Source organism: Bidens hawaiensis, unplaced genomic scaffold, assembly GCF_021521415.1.
Source record: "Bidens hawaiensis isolate Kalapana, Puna unplaced genomic scaffold, B.hawaiensis_p1.1 tig00027812_1, whole genome shotgun sequence".
Taxonomy (NCBI): domain Eukaryota; kingdom Viridiplantae; phylum Streptophyta; class Magnoliopsida; order Asterales; family Asteraceae; genus Bidens; species Bidens hawaiensis.
The window spans coordinates 9,553-32,036 of record NW_027505108.1 but is presented as its reverse complement, the minus strand read 5'-3'; the positions used below and the strand labels follow the sequence as shown (position 1 = coordinate 32,036).

Genomic DNA, 22,484 nt, shown 5'->3' with positions numbered 1-22,484 from the left:
AAGTTACAAAAAGGACATTTTAAGCTTGGCTGCCATGTGTTGATGCCCTCGTGCCGAGGTTATTTTTTAAACGCTTGAGTTCTCTTAGGAGCTACACGGTTCTAGATATGTTACCAAAAAGCCTTCTGGGCCATACCATCGTGTGCTTCGTTGATCCCTTATTGGGTTCAAGCATAATATTTCCTCAGTTGCATGAAGTTCCAAGTATGTGGAACTTCTTCCCCCGTGTGATATGCCAGTTTGTATGACCCTTTTTCCCCGACCCAAACGACTTGATAAGGTCCTTCCCACCGAGGACCTAATTTCCCTTGGTCCTCCTGTCTACTTGCCTCATTTTCTCGCAACACCAAGTCTTCCACTTTAAACTTGACTTCTCTAACTCTGGCATTATAATACTTCTCAATTTTCTTCTTATATTCGATCTCCCGCCGGGCTGCCATTTCCCTCCTTTCCTCCGCCAAGTTTAAATTTAACCTGAGGTCTTTCTTGTTATCTTGTTCCATCATGACCACCCGCTGAGTTGGGAGGCCGATTTCTACGGGTATCATAGCTTCTGTGCCGTACGTCAGGCTAAAAGGAGTCTATCCGTTGCTTGTTTTTGGCATGGTCCGGTGAGCCCACCAGACGTGAGGTAATTCATCCACCCAGGAAATTCTCTGTCGGCCGAGGCGATTCTTGATCCCTTCAACAATGCTCCGGTCAGCCCTCTCGACTTGCCCGTTTGCTTGGGGATGGGCGACAGATGTGAATATTTGCCTGATTCTCAACTGCTCACACCAATCTTTGAATACGCATCCGGCAAATTGTTCGCCGTTGTCGCTTACTATAGAATGGGGTAGTCCGAACCGGCAGACAATGCTTTCCCAAACAAACCTTTTTACTTGTTGCCCCGTGATGGTCACGAGAGGTTTCTCTCCAACCTATTTCATAAAATAGTCAACGACGACTACAAGGAACCTTGCTCTTCCAGTTCCCTCGGGGAAAGGTCCGACCAGGTCTATCCCCCATTTCTGGAAGGGCCAGGACGAGCTCACTGGTATGAGATTCAACTTAGGTTTCCGAGTAATGGGGGCGTATATCTGGCAACTATCGCACCGTTGTATTTCCTTCAAAGCGCTTGAGAACATCGCCGGCAAATAGTAACCAGCCCTCATGGCTCGAGCTGCTACCATCTTGGCCCCCATGTGCATTCCACAGATTCCCTCGTGTATTTCTCGTATTACGTATTCGGCCTCGGTTGGACCTATGCACTTCAAGGAAGGACCCATATATGATTTTCTGTAAGGGGCTCCCTCAATCATCTCGTATTGTAACGCTCGCATTCGGAGCCTGTGCTCCTCCTGCCTATCTTCCGGAAGTATCCCTTTTCCCAAATATTGCCCAAACGGGGTCATCCAATTATCCCCCGGTGTTTCCACGCTTGCCACCTCAACTTCCATTATGGACGGTGTATGGAGTGTTGCCACCTCGACTTTTACATCTTTCGCCAAATGATCAAAGGCGACTGAAGCCAACTTACTTTTAGGGCGTCAGCCTTCTTGTTTTGGATTCGGGAAACATGCAAAACCTCGGCCACTTCAAAGTCTTTCTTTAGTTCTTTGACTTTTTCTAAGTATTTTATCATCTTCGGGTATTTGGCTTCGTAATCTCCCTTTACCTGGTTAGCCACTAATAACGAATCAACATGAGCTTGGATACGCTGTACCTTCATTTTGCAGGCCATCCTTAGGCATGACAGCAGAGCTTCGTATTCAGCTTCATTGTTGGTGATGGGGAAATCCAACCGGATGGCTTATGTTAGCTCGATACCTTCGAGGCTTATAAGGATCAATCCCACCCCACTTCCGTCTTCATTAGAGGCCCCATTAGTGTAGAGGGTCCAGTTGGGTTGGCCAGGGCTCTTTTTCGTCTCTCGGGATAACTCCCTTTTAGGGTCTCCCCGATCGGGGTCTTCCTCATCCTATACTGGTAAATTCTCGGTGATAAGGTCTGCCAACACCTGCCCCTTAAAAGCCGTCCGAGGTTTATACTCGATGTTGTGATCCCCCAACTCGATTGCCCGTTTGGCTAATCTTCCCGATACTTCTGGCTTGGTGAGCACTTGTTGTAAAGGTTTATCGGTCAATACCCTTATTTCGTGGGCTTGGAAATATCACCTCAGCTTTCGGGCTGTGTAAATGAGCGATAGCACCAACCTCTCGATGGGAGAATACCTCTCCTCGGGGCCTTTGAGTGTGCGACTGACGAAATATATTGGAATTTGTGCCTCCCCTCTTTCTACCATCAGCACCGAACTGATGGTGCGGTTGATCTTGGATAAATAGAGTATTAGTGTTTCCCCTGGTCGGGGCGACACGATCATGGGGAGCTCGCACAAGTGGGCCTTTAACTCTTGAAAGGCTTTATCGGCCTCCGTATCCCAACATTTGTTCTTCTTGAGACTTCTTTTTAAAACAACCATGAAAGGGGGGGGGGTCCTTTCGGTGATCCGGGAAAGGAAACGGTTGAGGGCCACCAATCTCCCGTTTAGCCTCTACACCTCTTTGATGCTCTTGTGGGGGGGGGGGGGATCCATTTGTAACAGCACCTCCACTTTCTCCGGGTTGGCCCTTATCCCTTCCTTGGTTACTAGCACCACCAAGAACTTCCCCTCCTCGACTCCAAAAGAGCATCTCCCTGGGTTTAGTTTCATGTTTAGCCCCCCTCAATGTCCGGAAGGTTTCATTAATATCCTTCAACATTCTATCTTCCTCGGTACTCTTTATTACTAGGTCATCCACATAAATCTCCACATTTTTCCCCCTTAGCTGGTCAAACAGTTGATCCATGAATCGTTGGTACGTTGCTCCGGCGTCCTTCAACCCGAAAGGCATCTTGGTGTAGCAGAAGGTTCCTTCATTGGTGTAGAAGGCTGTCTTCTCCTCATCTTTTTGACTCATTTAGATTTGGTGATACCCTTTGTATGCGTCTAGAAAACATCTCAACAGGAAACGTGCTAAAGACTCTAACTTATTCTCGACTTCTGGTAGGGGATAGGAGTCTTTGGGGCATGCTTTATTCAAATCTTTGAAGTCTACACACATTCACCAGTTGTCGTCTGACTTGGCTATCATCACAGGGTTTGATATCCACCGAGGATATTTGACCTCCCGCACTATTCCGGCTCGTAGTAGTTTTTTCGTTTCTTCCAAAATTGCTAGACTCTTCTGAGGACCCAGGCTTCTTTTTTTCTGTTTAACGGGTTCCATCCAGTGGAACTCGTCAAGTCTATGTTGTACAAGGTTTCCAGGGACCCCGGTCATGTCTTCATGGCTCCATGCAAAAACGTCTGCATTTTGAAGCAACATATCCTTGAGCCCAGCCTTTCCCCAGTCCGTCAATTGAGATCCAATCCTAACTGTTTGCTCAGGGTAATCCCCGTTTAGGACCCATTCTTCAATTCCCTTGGGGACCCTTTTAGACTTACTCCCCATACCGATGCTAGCAACGATTTCTGCCGACGATCTAATAGTGGCCACCCCCTTGGGGGTTGGAAATTTCATACATCCGTGCACTGTTGACGCCACAGCCCGTAAAGCTTTCATACCCGGCCTCCCTAGAATAACATTGTATTTAGAGGGGGACTGTACCATAGAGAATCTGAGGTTTACCGTTCGTGTTCTTTCCCCGTCTCTCAACGTCAGAGGGAGCATGAGGGAGCCCAGGGGCTCCACTACCTCTCCCGAGAATCCCATCAAGGGGCATACGTCTTCCTCCAGCCTGCTTCTGATTTCTCTTTGGAGTCGGACAAAACAATGTTCGTACATAACTTCTACCCCACTTTCTCCGTCCACATGTACCCGGGCTACTCGGTATCCCGCTACGCTGGCGGATATGTTGAGTGGCATTTCGCGGGCCTCTCCTTCAGCTATTCACGGAAAGTAAGGGGCGTTTTTATCCACGCCGAGTGGGCGGCCCAAAGTTCCATTCTTCCCCTCTTGGCATTCATCCTATGTTCTTCCCCACCCTCTTCCCTTTTCCTGACCATGTCAACGTAGTGTTTGTCATCGTCTTCCTCTTTGACCTTTGCAGGAGACTCTCGGGAAGGTGGTGAAGTTTCCCCGATTTGAGAGCCATTTCCCACAATCTCTTCAATTGCACGAAGTTTGCCGTGGTGTGCCCCGTACTTTTGTGATAATTGCAATACCCCCATCGGATTGGTCTTGTATGCCTGCTTGAATGGGCTAACCGCCTTAGTAGTGTATTTAGCCTTGTCTGCTAAAAGGATGTCTCCCGGAGTCGGAGGACGTCTCTCCTCATATGTCGTTCTGTAGCGGATTCCTTCGGGTCGTATGTTAGTCGAGAATCTCGCGAGTAAAGGTTGATAGGTAGCGGTTGCAGGAGGTCGGTATGGGGAGAATCGAGCTTTATTGAAAGGAAACCTTCCCTTGCTGGGACTCGTTCCTCCCCCAAACTTTCCTCCACTGCTCGTCGTGGGGACAACCCTTTTAGTTTCCCATTCTCGAAGCTTCGTCCCTGTATCTTTTCCCTTGAGAAAAGCTCTTACCCGGTCCATGAGCTGGTCAAAGGTGGTGGGGAAATCTTGTAACATTCATTACTTTTCAAACCCGAAAATCTGACCCATTTTAAATTTTCGGTTTTCGTTCATATATTATATGTAATAAATTTTCTATTCATTCATCTTATGTGACATACGTCGTTTTTTGATATAATTGTATTCGTTAAATAGACATGTTTATTGTTTCAACGTATTATCATCATTTGTCTACCGTGAATATAACATTTCCTATGGTTTATGTTATTATCCGTTCGTTACTAGTCTTTTTGTTCAAATAACGAATCTCCGATATTTAATGTCAATAATTAAACGAGTCGCAAACTAGCCGGGTATAATATTAAAATAATCCATAACAATTTATTACATTCATATGATATCTTTAAATATGAAATGAAAGATGAGGGGTCTTAACTGTAAATATGAAATTAATTATATATTATAATAATAATAATAATAACAATAATAATAATAATAACAACAACAACATCCCAGCAGCCCTCCCGTTTCCACGTTTTTCCCGCCACCTGCTCTGGCCGCCGGATTCCGGCGTCGGCAAGGACCAAAGCCGCGTTCAAGACCTCGTTTAATCCATTAAATTTTCCTAAACGACTTCTCCTCTAACGCCAAGCAATAATATAGTATTAATTTAACCATTAACCACCTAATTAACACGAATTAATCATCAAACCGTCGACCTTTCTTTTAAAGTTACAATAATGATCAATTAATACAATACGCTCCTAATTCTAGTATAAAAAGATCATGCGGCGTCATATAAACTTGCTGAAACATTAATTTATACAAACAAACACACTAAAACCTCGATATCGTTCGTCAAAATGCGTTCCGGCCATGTCACCGTTCACCATCATTCCGACGTACCTACAGGTAATTAATACATGGTTTCGAATCCTTTTAATCTTATTAACAAAATCCCTAACACAGATTGGGCAAACATGGAACGGATTAAAGGAATTGAAATCCTAGGGTTTAGGTGACGAAGATGAACTTGAAGCTTAATTAAGTTAAATGGTTTTCTGTTTCTAATCTATTAACAATAAACAGTCTGGCCTACTGGTTAGTTCATGAGAATGTGGGCAGAAGGACCCGGGTTCGAATCCGGGTCAGGCCGTTTGTGCTTTTTATTTTCTATTAAACATTTTTCTACCATATATTACACCAAATAAAATTTATAAAAATTATATAAATCAAATAAAATTGTTATAAGTTAAATAAAATTAGTTTCAAATTATATTTATCATATTACACCTAGAAACCCGACTTTCATTTCCGATAAGTCTCATTTGAAAACCCGATTAATGTTATAAATAATCATTTTTTCGTTAAACTTTATAACACGACAACGAAATTATTTTCTACATAAAATTTCATTAATGATCCATAATTCATGATCGCTATAGATTTTCAAACTCGTCAAGCCTTGTTTAAAACTCATAAAACATATTTTATTTAAATATACTTTTGTTCGTAACTTTAAATTTTGTTAACATATTTATTGTCAAAATAAAATATGCCGTTGACATCAAAATCCCATAAACGTTATAATATCCAAGCTCGATATTAATCTCGAAATTTAATATTAATTTATTAATACGTTAAAATTAGTTAATGCATAAAATAATACTATAATAGTCAACTCCATAATAATATGGACATTCAACACTCCTAAATCCCGACAACCCGATTTGTCTACTTGTTATAAGTCGTTAGTTAATATTTATTTTGTACTTTTAATTTTAGTTCATGAAGTTCAATTGCTTCGGTTTCAATTACCCGCTTTCAGTCTTATTTCAAGTTTGTCTTCAAATTGAAGGTGAGTTTCTCACACTCCTTTTTACTCTTTTATTACTTTTGGGGGTAGCATATATATCCTATCCAAATTTCAATTTCGTTTATTCATTATTTACAAACTACAATTCGCTACATGGACTTGTGTGTTTACTTGTTACTTGATCAAAATTACTTGCACATGGATTAATTCAATATAGTATGATTATACGCCCCCATTTGCGCTCAATACATTTGTTGTTATGAGTGGAAAAGAGCCTCATTATCCGAGTACATTGGTGCACAATCCCAACTGAAAAGGACCTTGCTTGCACTTATCTGAGTACGTTGGTACACAATCCCAGTTGGAAAGGACATTACTTGCTCATTTACACTTGTTCATGGAATTGTAGATTTTTATATACTTATATCAAAACTTGTGTGAACTCACCAACTATTCATATAGTTGACCTTTATTTTATATATATGCTATAGGTACCTTATTTAGAAGATGTTGCCATGACAAAGACATTTGTACTTAGGTTATATTAATACATGGTCAAGATGTTAATTGTTCTTGTATTTTCCTTGTATTTATTGTTACAAACTTGTGTACTTGATGTTTAAATTCATTAATGATAATATTGTCACTTAATAGTGTCACATGTGTTTTGGGCAATCTGTACATCACACTCTGGCGTATTCCGATTTAGCCGGGGTGTTACAAATTGGTATCAGAGACGTGACTATAAGATAGGACATTAGACGTAGTGTTCTAGTTAATTATAGTTTATTTGCTTAATTGCTTAGGTTGCATAATAGAAATTATGTGGGCCTTATGTAATGGTTCAAAGCACTTAGTTGTTACTATTATATCAATGATTCAATTACTTCAATTACACAAGCACACACAAGTCCAAGGCTTATGCCTAAAAAGCAAAGATTTTTCCAACATTTTCAATTATTGATTTTCATTGTGGTGTTCAGATATTTATTCTTCTTAAAGATGGTTCTTTATGGCGGGTATGTAGTAACTGTAAGGGGGACGTGCCTGTTTTCCGAAACTCTTGACACCAAGGTTATTGAAACCTAAGGATAAGCAATGCGTATAAATCCCAATCAGACGCAGGACCCGGTCGCTTACCTAGAGAGTTAGGAAAGAGCATGAACTCTATTAAGCCAAAGCATACCACTTTCAACGCCATATGAATCACAACTTTAAGTTTTCAAACGTGACCATGTTCTCTTTGTGAAAAGAATATGGTTGCACTCCTGTATATTTTACAATGTGTTTTAACTGGAAGTCTGTACACGAATACCCAGCTTTCGGTTCGATTTAATTGCTCATTTTCATACGAGAATAGTTAAGTTTAAAATTTTGTGACACGTTTTCTTTATTTATACGTTCATTTACGGCCACGTTCATTTACGGCTTAAAATTTTAAAAGTTCAAAAAGTGATTACCGAATTTCAAATGATTACTTTATTATTTTACTATTATGTTTATTATGTTTTAGAATTGAAAAAAAAATCGAAAAATCATGTTCATGAACACTCGATTTTCAATTCGATCACTATTTATTATTAAGTTTAATACTTTTTCAATATGATTATTCAATAATTTATGAGGTTTCGTTTATTAAAAGGTGGGAACTCATGACGTTTCATGGGAATTCCAACTATCAGTTGTTTCATACTATTTCTTTTATTTACTCGTTTTTCATTGATGTATCTATTAGTCGTTTTCATACTTACATCCCAAGTCAGGTGAATTCTTAATGTTTCGTATCATGCCTTCTTGTTTTCCTAATTGTCACACTCAACTCGTAAAATGAAAACCCAAGATATCAAGCAAATGGTGAGAAACGTCATAGAGACCAAGATCTAGCCGCTAATACGATGCATCAACACGAAATCGATACTTTAAATATATACTTTATTGATAAATATGGATGAAATACATTATGGTGGAGATAAGTTATGGAGAGAATAACTTAAACTATGTACAAGTTCTTTGCTAAATTATGAGCATGAGCTCCCTATTTATAGGCTATTTTACAATATACATTAAATACACATACTAGACAACCTATAACTTATTCGATCGCTACGGACACCGAAACCGTGCACTAACAGACTCCCCCTTTTCCGTAGCTATCGAATACTTAATCCTTGAATACTTTAACTGCAAATCACCAGTCACAAACCGTGCACTAATAGACTCCCCCCTGGACTGATGATTTTCGGGCTTGTGCAGACAAACAATCTTTAAATCTTTTTCAGCAAACCAATAACTTGTAGCTTCCCATATTAGATCTCCGCCTCAAAGTGAGCAACTCTTGGAGATCATACCGATCATCCACTGGCGTATGATATGGTTCAATCTTTTAACAATCAGCAGCAAGTCATCAGATATCTGTCAGCACCGGTAAAGAAAACATATCTTTACGTGTAACCTCGTCACACATCTTCGTGAAGAACTCGATCATTCAACATCTTTCACTTCGGTTTTCCCTCTCTTGATAACGTGTATCCCAAATATACCCTTTGAAGCTCTTCCACATCCCATTCGCAAAGATGCACTAATGTTTGGAAATAAGATTTAGAGTTCCAACCTCCATTAATAAACCCCAAATAGGATCAAATTCTTCAATCCAATGACAAGACTCGTATATTCTTCAATAAGATCAACTCATTCGAGAATCGTCCCCCTCAACAGAAGTAATCCGTCGTATACTCGTAGCCAACATAGTCAGGATCAAGTCCCTCAGAAAGAAGTAAACGAACAGACACTCGTATCCCACATAGTTAGGTTTCAATCTTTGAACAAATCAATCACCAATCGAAGAACACTTGCAGTCTTGAACTCAGTCAAACGTAGCTTTGCAAGCATGAATTACCACCCGAAATGCAGTAATTTTCTAAGAAACCTTGCACACGTAGGAAGCCAAATAATCTCAAATGAAAGTTTTATCTCCTCCTTTTCTTGACAAATTTGGCAAGGTCTTAAATAATCTTCAAGGTTCACTAACAAACACACTCCTCCTTAAATTACACGAGATCTCCCCCTCGGCCAGTTGAAAACGCATAAACAGTCGGCCGGAAAATATATTACCAAAATTTACACGAAGAGTTTACAATACCTTAGGAACATCCCAGAAAAATTTCGATTAAGAAAATTTTTCCCGATTTTCCCGCCAAAAATTCACCGAAAATTTTCGAAAAATAAGTATTATCGCCAAAATTTTCGAGAATGAAATCTCAATCACGAGAAGTATTAAGGAAAAAATTCGCGCAAGAAAATTTTTCCCGCCATTTTACTTTTTTTTTAACGAATCACCTCTCTAATTCGTTATAAATATCCACCTCATTCGTTAACTTAGTTCGTGCTCTCAAATTCATTATATATTAAACTCCAATTCGTTATAGATATCCACCATTCGTCAACCATTCACTGATTCGTCACATACTTAACGAATCTTCTCAATTCGTTGTAACTTACCATTCTAATTCGTTATAACAGTTACACGAATGGCATCCCATTCGTTAAGATTTCCACTTCGTCATACACATAACGAATTACTTTAATTCGTTACCAATACCTTAACGAATTAATTTAACGAATTGCCTTAATTCGTTACAAATACCTTAACGAATTAACTTAACGAAGTGCCTTAATTCGTTACCTTTAACTTAACGAATTACACTAACGAAGTACCTTAATTCGTTACTTTAACTTAACGATTTAACTTAACAAATTACCCTAATTCGTTAAAAATTCCATAACGAATTGCTACAGTAGATTCGTTAAACATCATTAACGAAGTAGCTACAGTAACTAACGAATCAGGTTGGATCTGAACTGCTCGCCGGAAAAACGAATTTCGCCGGAAAAATCAGTTACGGTGGCCGGAAAAAGTAGATCTGGCCGGAATCTGCATTTTTCAAGCTGCATCCATGGTGAAATCATCAAAACACCATCATAAATCATGAAATTCTACCCGAACACCCGGATTTTCATCACGATTTCGAATCCATAATCAGTTTAACTTAACAATCACTTATTCATCACCAAATAAATCAACCCGAAACCATGCTCTTTCATGGAAAAACCTTCAATACCCCATAATTAACCACCAAAATCCACAGAAACATGCGGATTTCAATAATAAACACAAATCCATCATCCAATTAACTTAACACTCACTAAATCATCATAAACCGAATCAAAAGTTAACATGCTCTTCCATGGTGAATCACTCAATACACCATAACTCAACACCAGATTACACAGGAAGTTCCCTCTTCCATCAATAAACACGAATTCACCAACAAATCCACCAATAACACACTAAATTACTCCAGATCTGACCAAAACCTGAAGAACATGAAGAACACGAAAATAAATCAGATTCAATACCTTATTATTGATGCATCGAGAGCAGCTCCTGCTCTGATATCAATTGAGAGAACGTCATAGAGACCAAGATCTAGCCGCTAATAAAATGCATCAACACGAAATCGATACTTTAAATATATACTTTATTGATAAATATGGATGAAATACATTATGGTGGAGATAGGTTATAGAGAGAATAACTTAAACTATGTACAAGTTATCTGCTAAATTATGAGCATGAGCTCCCTATTTATAGGCTATTTTACAATATACATTAAATACACATACTAGACAACCTATAACTTATTCTATCGCTACGGACACCGAAACCGTGCACTAACAAATGGCCTCCACGATCCCAATCACCCCACATTTGACCGCACACACCTTCACCGCTATAGTAAATTTAAATTCAAACCCAGCACCATTCTTGGAAACGCAAACTAAACCCAACAGAAAAGCCTCATGATGAAAAACACCATTTGTACAGTATCTGTAAATCCCACCACTTTACTTCCCTGAAAGGTTGATATACTTCAATCTGTGGTAGATTCAATTACCACTTATTGCTAAAACCTACCCAACCTCAACGCCACTAGCCCAATTGCAAGACCTGTACTTAACCGTTTGTCCTGATCATATGCTTGACCACGTGCTTCAAGTCTGCCATCATTAGGGTGACCCGAACACATCTGCCATTCTTTGGAAGGCCAAACTTGTTTTCGTCTTGCAATACCTTAACCCCGCATCCTTTGTCGACCTTATACGATTTTCCGGTTTCAATACTTAGATTTTTTTTTACAAAACTTATCAAACTCGTATATAATTTCTTTTGCATACTTTCCTACATTTTATTCCTTTTACTAACACCTCGCGCCTAATCCCAAATCCTCAATTATTTTTAACTTTCAGTCAAAGGGAGTTTCCTTAAAAAGAATTTATTATCTCCATTATTACTATTATTATTATTATTATTGTTATTATTATTATAATTATTATTATTATTAAAGTTATTAATATTATCATCATTATTAATATTACTACTATTGTTGTTATTAGTACCATCACCATCATCATTCTTAATATTATGGTAATTATCAATATTATCATTATTAAAAGTTTTATTATTATTATTATCGTTAATATTTTTATTATAATTATTATTAGTAATATTATCTATATTATATTATTAAGCAAGAGTGAAGGACAACCTTGGTAATTTCACAATTAGAGGACAAGGACAAAAGAGACAATTCACAATTGTATAGAAAAAGTAATTTGCAATTACATTATTTCGCTCTTCAAGCCTATTGTACAAGTTCATAAAGCCTTACGTTTATTGTGATTACTCTTTTATCCCTTGGCATGCAAAGGATTATTACTACATTAAATTAAATACATCTATATTATATTATATTATATTATATTATATTATATTATATTATATTATATTATATTATATTATATTATATTATATTATATTATATTATATTATATTATATTATATTATATTATATTATATTATATTATATTAGCAACCTTTCGTCTGCATTCCCAACAGTTTGATCATTAATCCATTTGATTGCCATTGAATTGTTTTTAATTATTTCATCATCAATTGTCATTCTCAATTCATCCTATATATACTACGTTGGTGCGTTGCTGACTCCCAACCATCCATTTTCGTGATTGAAGGCGGTGGGTGGGGTTCTATCATCTTCATTTGTATCTATATCGAGCCTCCAATTCGTTCATTATTATTTTGTGGTTACTTTTATCATATGCCATTTCCCTACGGCGTTTCCATTCGATACTCTGATTTCTTGTTTGGTTTATGTGTTGTTGATTTATAATTGATATGTGGGAAATAAAATCAGGTTTAATGCAAATAAGAATTTTGATTATCACAGATTAGAATTTTGATAATACATGAGTAACTGCTATACAAATGAATAAGATTCGATAAATAAATTGAAGTTTAGGGTGTTGATATTTGAAACATAATTGGTGGACCAAATGCAACTTGAATTAGCATAAGCCCATCAGATATATGACGTCTTTCGCAGGCCGGTTGAAAATAATCTTTACAACCACATGTCACATAAGGCACACTAGATTATGTAATGAATTGTTTTTTGACTTTGATACAATTGCCTCATGCAATGTTTGTCACTTTGTTGCTCAATTATTTTGAAGGTTTACTTAAATTTTTTATTTATACGAGTTTAGTTAATTCAATAGGTCATGTTGCACAATAATGGAAATAGTATAGGGTCTTTCTTTATACGTTGTTTTTAACTCATTTAAAAGATTCTCAAATTGTAAGTGACATTTTAAACTAAAATTTTGTGACTTGAATTAGCATAAGCCCATCAGGTGTATGACGCCTTTCACACGCCAACTCAAAATAATCTCTACAACCACATGTCACATAAGGCACATTGGATTATGTATTTATTGTTTTTTGAGTTAGGTACAATTGTTTCATGCAATATTTGTCGCTTTGTAGCTCAATTATTTTTAAGGTTAGCTCTATTATTATTTACATGAGATAATTTAATAGGTTATGTTGGATAATAATGGAAATAGTAGAGGCTCTTTCTTTGTTGCATTTAACTCCTAAAAAATCTTATGACATTCTAAAATGTGTAATGTTAGAACACATTTTAACAGTGCAAAGTAATTAATATAATTTGACTATACATTAGACTTAATATATAATTTACGGGTATGGATAGGAAGATGGTTGTTGTCATACCAATTAGCGTTCAAATTCATAATGGAAATAAATCGCTTTATGTCATGCTAACTCAACATAAAGAAGAAAGAATGACAAAACTGCAGGTTCTTCATTTGGTTTTTAAGTTTTTGAAAACCGGTTTCTTGGGTTTATCATTTGGGTTGAAAAATATTGACCCAAAATATCAAATGTGGCTTAATCGTTCTGTTAAGTTATAATTGATTGATTATTAATACATGTAACTAAAAATATTTGGGTAACAGGTCCAAGAGTCCATCAATGGTAAATAATGTTATCAAGTTAGTTCATGATCAAGGAAGTCGATGATAATGCTTCAGTTAGTTTTACTCTAAACAAAGTTTAATATATATATACTTAGGGGATTGATCTTGCGAAAAGTGATATTACAGCGAAAAGTGCGAGAAGTGAAGGTATAACTTCATTAATCCCTAATTTCACTCCCTTTTATATGATGTTACATACATATATGTAGGTTGGCTGTATTTATGTCTTAATTACACATTCAAACCTACCTACAAACATATAAATGTATCGAGCCACATTCAAACCTATGTACCTACACACATACAAACATACATACACATATACAAACATACGTACACGTATACAAACATACGTACCTACACACATACATATGCACCAACACAACACACCTACACATAAGACAGGAAGTGAAATTAGGGATTAATGGAGTTACACCTTCACTTCTCGCACTTCTCGCTGTAAAAAAACTTCTGAAATGATCCAATACCTATATACTTATTCGTATACACACACACACACACACACACACACACACTTAGTCGCTTCTTGACTCTTGTACGACTGATTCAACTGGTCCCATGGATATACCAACAAACATGCCATCGCCAACTCCTTAATACGACCCCACCGCAACGCGCGGGCACTTCCACTAGTTATTACTAGTATCATCGTCACTACTATTAATATAATAATAGTCAAAGTAAAATATTTGCTTCAAACAAGTTTTGAGCCCTTTGATGTAATTTCCTATTCAACAAGTCAAGTAATCTAACTTCCTAGGTCGCTGGTCGAAAAAAAAAACATTTGTATCTACGATTAGAATTTCATAAAATTTGCAAGTCTTAGCAATAGCTAAAAAATATTTTATCTATATAAAATAGAATAAATTTTATTTCCCCATGATATTTAAAAGCATCACGATTTACAACTGATTTTCGTAAATTAAAATTTTCCCTTCCTTTCTTTCCCCTTCGTTAAACGCCAATGAGTTTACGATAAGAAATCATGGCACCTCCTCCCACGTCAACCTCTCATACCCCAAATAAATCGACATTCGAGAAGACAAGCGTCGCAAGATACATTTTGTTTTCTTTAACTTCTCCTTCATGTATTTTTCGGACGTACCCAAAGTGATTTTTAAATCCACTTCTTTAGAATATTGTTTACGACGATTATTTCGATTGTTCATTGATCTTTGATCCATATTCGTTTGTATTTTAAGAAACACAAATTCGTACATCATCCTTAGTCGCATTTTGTGGATCGGTTTACGTTTGTTACATTGGGATCTATGACCAATTTCCCATCAACGTAACTGTTATGTGGAAATTCGGACTATGAACATGTATGTGTACATAGTTACCTAATAGAAACCATATTTTCATTTTGTTTCTACATTTTACTATCGGTGACCGGTTCTCTCCAAACGAATTTGTTTACTTAGAACCGGGACCGTGTCCCATGTACATGCCGAGTTTATGTTATGTTATATTTTTATAAAAATTGTTTTGTTTATTCATGTACTTATCTTTCAATCGATTTTTTATTTAAACCATTTTGTTGTTCTTGATTTAATCAATCCGGAACAAATGCTTTATTTTGTTTTCGAAATTTCAATTGTTTACTTTGATAAACTGAATGTTACTATTGGAATGTTTCTTTTCACAAACTTAATACTCAAAAGTTTCGTTTATTTAAGCTATTCTCAAACCCAATGTGTTATCAATTTACATGTTTATGTTTCGTTGGTTAAATGCTATGTTTACCTACCACGTTATTATCAACCCCATTATTTCAATTACATGTTACGATGTTCATAACTCAAATGTTTGCATTCTTTAATTTCATTCCTCCTTTATTTTGTTTGCAACATCGTTTACTTGGTTCATACTATGATGATTTCTTTTACTTGACTTAGTGTTTTCGTGTTGTCCTTGGCCTGAATGGCATAACAATGTGTTTTGTAATTTTTTTACCCTTTTAATTAATTATTTTTTATTTTTAACGTTATATATGAGAATTTTATTTATTTATCTAAGGTCTATGTCTTAAAACCACACAATAGGGAACGTTATATGGACCATCCGACGAATAAGTTAAGTATGGGTCGACACGTAATTATCAAAGTCCTCGCATGGAAAATATAATAAGTCTAGTTGTGTGAAATAACTCGGAACTTAGAATGATTTTGGGGAACGAGACAAATACAATATGATAAGGGCATGGTGGATACGCCGCTGGTACATCCTACATATAAGTGTCCTTGTCATATTTTCTATTTGTGGCGTTCTTACGGGTCATTCAAAGATCGACGTTATTTTATTTTAATTATGTATGTATAAAATTGTTAAAATTTCAAACAACTCTATGTATTAGTTGTTCTCTTTTAAAATTTCTACTTTTATTTTAATTTCGGGACGAAATTTCCAAAAGTTGTAAGTCATGTAACACTCGTTACTTTTCAAACCCGAAAATCCAACCCATTTTAAATTTTCGGTTTTCATTCATATATATTATATATAATAAATTTTCTTTTCATTCATCTTATGTGACATACGTCGTTTTTTATATAATTGTATTCGTTAAATAGACATGTTTATTGGTTCAACGTATTATTGTCATTTGACTACCATGAATATAACATTTCCTATGGTTTATGTTATTATCCGTTCGTTACTAGTCTTTTTGTTCAAATAACGAATCTCCGATATTTAATGTCAATAATTAAACTAGTCGCAAACTAGCCGAGTATAATATAAAAATAATCCATAGCATTTTATTACATTCATATGATATCTAAAAGTATAAGGTTCAAATGGTAATTACAGTTTATATATGTTTTAAATATAGAATGAAAGATGAGGGATCTTAACTGTAAATATGAAATTAATTATATAATATAATAATAATAATAACAACAACAACAACATCCCAGCAGCCCTCCCGTTTCCACGTTTTTCCGGCCAACTCCTCCGGCCACCGGATTCCGGCGTCGGCAAGGACCAAAGCCGCGTTCAAGACCTCATTTAACCCTTTAAATTTTTCTAAACGACTTCTCCTCTAACGCCAAGCAATAATATACTATTAATTTCACCATTAGCCACCTAATTAACACGAATTAATCATCAAACCGTCGACCTTTCTTTTAAAGATATAATAACGATCATTTAATACAATACATTCCTAATTCTAGTATAAAAAGATCATGTGGTGTCATATAAACTTGCTGAAACATTAATTTGTACAAACAAACACACCAAAACCTCGATATCATTCGTCAAAAAGCGTTCCGGCCATGTCGCCGTTCACCATCATTCCGACGTACCTACAGGTAATTAATACAGGGTTTCGAATCCTTTTAATCCTATTAACAAAATCCCTAACACAGATTGGGCAAACATGGAACTGATTAAAGTAATTGAAATCCTAGGGTTTAGGTGAAGAAGATAAACATGAAGCTTAATTAAGTTAAATGGTTTTCTGTTTCTAATCTATTAACAATAAACAGTCTGGTCTACTGGTTCGTTCATGAGAATGTGGGCAGAAGGACCCGGGTTCGAATCCGGGTCAGGCCGTTTGTGCTTTTTATTTTTGTTTTAAACATTTTTCTACCATATATTAAATCAAATAAAATTTATAAAAATTATATAAATAAAAAAAAATTGTATTAAGTTAAATAAAATTAGTTTCAAATTATATTTATCATATTACACCTAAAAACCACGAATTTCGTTTCCGATAAGTCTCATTAGAAAACCCGATTAATGTTATAAATAATCATTTTTGCGTTAAACTTTATAACACGACAACGAAATTATTTTCTACATAAAATTTCGTTAATGATCCATAATTCATGATCTCTATAGATTTTCAAACTCGTCAAGCCTTGTTTAAAACTCGTAAAACATATTTTATTTAAATATACTTTTGTTCGTAACTTTAAATTTTGTTAACATATTAATCTCGAAATTTAATATTAAAATATTAATTCGATAAAATTCGTTAATGCATAAAATAATACTATAATATTCAACTCCATAATAATATGGACATTAAACACTCCTAAATCCCGAAAACCTGATTTGTCTACTTGTTATAAGTCGTTAGTTAATATTTATTTTGTACTTTTAAGTTTAGTTCGTGAAGTTCAATTGCTTCAGTTTCATTTACGCGCTTTAAGTTTTATTTCAATTTTGTCTTCAACTTCAAGGTGAGTTTCTCACACCCCCTTGTTACTCTTTTATTACTTTTGGGGGTAGCATATATATCCTATCCAAATTTCAATTTCGTTTATTCATTATTTACAAACTACAATTCGCTACATGGACTTGTGTGTTTACTTGTTACTTGCTCAAAATTACTTGCACATGGATTACTTCAATATAGTATGATCATACGCCCCCCCTTTGCGCTCAATACATTTGTTGTTATGAGTGGAAAAGGGCCTCATTATCCGAGTACGTTGGTGCACAATCCCAACTGGAAAAGACCTTACTTGCACTTATCTGAGTACGCTGGTGCACAATCCCAGTTGGAAAGGACATTACTTGCTCATTTACACTTGTTCATGGAATTGTAGATTTATATATACTTATATCAAAACTTGTGTGAACTCACCAACCATTCATATAGTTGACCTTTATTTTATATATATATATGCTACAAGTACCTTATTTAGAAGATGTTGCCGTGACAAAGACATTAGTACTTAGGTTATATTAATACATGGTCAAGATGTTAATTGTTCTTGTATTTTCCTTGTATTTATTGTTACAAACTTGTGTACTTGATGTTTAAATTAATTAATGATAATATTGTCACTTAATAGTGTCACATGTGTTTTGGGCAATCTGTACGTCATACTCTGGCGTATTATTGGGTCAAGAAATTGACCTAAGGGGAGATTGTTGAGTCAAAGATTTGACCTAAATGAAGTACATGGAAGATTGGAATCTTCTCAACCTCCTCTAAATTCGCTAAGTAATGGATCCGAGCACACCTTAGACATCCGAGCAAGGTTTTACTTAGCCTAGTATGATACTTTGCCTACCAGGCAAGGTTTACTTCGTTTACTCTTCTTAAGTGGATATAAGAGTAGGGTTTGCAAATTAGTGCATTGCCGAGTAAGGTACACTAGTTTATGTAAATCCGGGTAAGGTTCACTTTATCAAGCAAGTCTGTTCTTCAGAACCAAGTATTTTACTCTTCCGAGTAAGGTTTTTGTTAACCTAGTCCAAGAACCCAGGAAATTGGAAGACCGGGCAAGGTATTCACTAATAAGTATGATCCAAGTATGCTTGATAATTTAAAGAAATATCTCTAAGTAATATCGGGCAAGGTTCAGCTCAAGCAGGGAACAGTACACCCGAGTACACTTTGCTAATAAGTTATTTTATAGCAAAGAGCTGAAATGGATCATTGAAGAACAAGGTTGCTCGTAAGGAGTTGTCTGGGCAAAGTCTGATAAATTCAAGAAGACTGAAGTCTACTCGGTGAGTATTTTACTTGGTAAAATATTCTTTAAGTAAAGTCTACCCGGAAACTGATCCCGAGCACACTTCTATGTTACCAAGTTATGAAGGATGGCTGAGCACACTCGGTAAGACAAGATTGATGCAAAGCCTTCCCGGAAGACTTGTTTTACACTTAGTTTATTTTGAATATGTAATTTGAATATGTATGACTGTATTTAGGGTTTCTAGAAGGAATGACAGCTGTCCTAGGTTGGCAGGCCTATAAATAGAATGTTTAGGACACATTAATTGAGAGAATATTGTATGACGGCTGTCTTAGGATTCCTAGAAAACCCTAAATCGATTATCCTTTTGTATGATTAACATTATATAAATGGAAATCTTTTGAGTGAATTTTAAGTGAGATTTCTACCTTTGATTATTCATTGCAACCGTATGTTTGTTATTGATTCCGCCTTTAACAAACGGATATCTTTCTAAATATAGAAACCCGTCATTAACTCTCTTGTCAACACGATTAATCTGTGTGAGTTATGACATGATTGATTAAGATCCAGCTGAAATCGAGGGGATCGACAAGTGGTATCAGAGCTGTGTTACTGCTATTTTAGAAAGATTGTTGCTGATTGAAGATTTGAAGAAGAATAACGTAAGCAGACCACTGTTTGATTGATTTGTGACGTCAGCAACCCTGTTTTTCATTTTTCTTCCAGATCTACAATCTACCATCTTCCTTATTTCAATTAGAGTTCTAATCTTTATATCTAAATCTTGTTCTAATCACTTCAGACACATCAGATCTGAGCATTCTGTTTTTAGATTTGATTATTTTGAAACTTTTTTTAATGAAACTGATTTTTTTTAATTTCTCAAAATGTCTGGATATGAGGAACAAGAGGTTTCTACTAACAAGATACCAAGGTTGTATGGAGAGGAAAACTTTATCAAATGGAAGGTACTCTTTGAAGCAGCCGTATGCTACAATGATATTGGTATGTGAAACTCCATCAAGAATGGTCCACAAACTGCTGTTGAAGAAGGTGCAAATGCTACTGCAACTGCTGCTGTAAGAGAAAAAATGAGAAAGGTGGATGACAAAGCCTTAGCTATGATTAAGCTAGGTTTGTCTTGGGAGATTCTAACCAAGGTGGCTCATCACACAGCAGCCAAGAAAATGTATGATGCCATCCTTGAAATGTATGAAGGGAATACTGAACTAAAGAACATAAAGAAGCAAAGATTGAAGCAACAGTTGGAAAGGTTCAAGTATAGGGATGGAGAAAGGTTGAAATCAGTACTAGAACATTTTCTAAGTATTGTGAATGAGTTGAGGACAACTGATTATGTAATGACTGACTTTGATTTGAATACAAAGTTACTCAACTCAATGCCAAAAGAATGGTATACTGCTTGCAAATTCATCCATCAGAAGCAAAATTTCAATGAATTGAAATTGGATGATGTGGTATGCTTTCTTCAGGCTGCAGAACTTGAAATGATCGAGAATGAGATGATTAAGGAAGATAGACCATGCTTCAATGTTTCAAATGCATTGATTTCACCCGTGGGAAATCTGTCTACCAAGAACCAACAGCAAATTCCCATTATTGAAGAACCAGCTGAACATAATGTTGTTACTCCAAAATCTTTCATTAGAGGTAGCACAAGTAATCAAGGAAATCAGCAGAGGTTCAATGTGCAACTGATTGATGATACTGATTCTGCCTCTATGTCAAGTGGAAATGTTCCTAATACTGGAACAGGACATGGTCAAAGCAATGAAACACAAGCCTTGTTGTCTATGTTTACTGAGTCATATAATGCATTTGTTGCAAAGAACCTAATTCACACAAGTGTGGTACAAGATGATTTGGAACAAATTGATGCAGATGACTTTGAAGACATGGTTTTGAAGTGGCAAGCTGCCATGTTGGGTTTGAGAATTAAAAGGTTGTATAACAGAACTGGTAGGTCTCTGGTTTCTGGTCCTAATGACAGGATTGGATTTGACAAGTCAAAAGCAATATGCTATAATTGTCAGCAACCTGGTCATTTTGCAAGAGAATGCAATCAACCAAGAAACTTTCAAATGAATCAATTCCAGAATCAACAACCAGGAAGTCAGCATCAATATCAACAAAATCAACCAAGAGGTCAGCAGCATTACCAACAAAATCTACCAAGATTCAACAACAACAGCAATCAAATGAACAACTTTAATAACAACAACAATTACAACCCAAACTTCAACAACTTTCAGCCTCAAATGAATAATCAACAACAAAGTATGCAACAGACTCAAGGTTTTCAAATGAACAACATTCAAAACCTTCAAGCAGCTCAAAATGTTCCAAACAACACTGTTCCAACAAATCAAAATCAGATCAGAAATCAAGGAAATGTGGCAGTGACTACACAACATGAAGTAAATTTTGATTGGAGCAATCATGAAGAGGACATTGCAGATGATATCAGGAGAGCAAATGTGGCATTCATGGCCATAATTGAGAAAGGAAAGGGATCATCATCTCAGGTACACTCTGCTCCTACAGTTGATTTAAATGAACTTATCATTGAATTGAAAACAAAAGTAGGCAAGCTGGAAAGTGAGTGTTTTAGAAAACAAAGTATCATCAATGAGTATGAGGCAAGTGAGATGATCAGTGATGAAAAGATTAAAAGCCTTGAAGATGATTGCATGATCATTTACAGAACTCAAACCAGATACACCACTGAGATTGATGGATTAAAGGTGCAAAACACAAGACTGAAGGTTGAAACTGAATTTTTGAAGAATTTGGTCTCAACAGGCAACATATGTGGTATACTGAATCAGGTGAAAGAACAAGACAAATACAAAACAGTTCCACCTCCATTCAACAACAACTTTATGCCAAAAGTTGACAAAGAGAAAAGAGATGCATACTTACAATAATTCAAAGATGTCTTTCAAAACAAGAAAGAAGTTGTTGATTTGTACAAAAAGGTAGAAGTGAATGAAGAAGGAGAGTTTGTGATTAAGAAAGAAGTAAAAGAGGATAAGTCAATTGGAGTTCAAGTCTCTGAGGATGACTTTGATTCAGTTGAGTTGGATCAAGATGATTTGAGTGATCAAATTACTGAAAAGGAAATCAAAGCTGCTGAAAGAGGAAGAAAATATAAGAAACCTGAATCTGTTGATAAACTTCCAAAGTATCCACCAGTCCCACCAAGATTAAAGAAACAGAATGATAAAATGAA

At 36.0% G+C, this 22,484-nt stretch overlaps 2 protein-coding genes across 2 annotated transcripts; both read right to left on the bottom strand.

Annotated features, from left to right (window-relative positions):
* Positions 1-920: 920 nt before the first annotated feature.
* LOC143610774 (uncharacterized) lies at positions 921-1,439 on the bottom strand. The gene has a single exon (XM_077085160.1). It carries the CDS (start codon positions 1,437-1,439, stop codon positions 921-923), a length of 519 nt encoding a protein of 172 aa, XP_076941275.1.
* Positions 1,440-3,083: 1,644 nt separating this feature from the next.
* Positions 3,084-3,887, bottom strand: LOC143610773 (uncharacterized). Its single transcript, XM_077085159.1, has one exon. The coding sequence runs from the start codon at positions 3,885-3,887 to the stop codon at positions 3,084-3,086; it is 804 nt and encodes a 267-aa protein (XP_076941274.1).
* Positions 3,888-22,484: the final 18,597 nt, after the last annotated feature.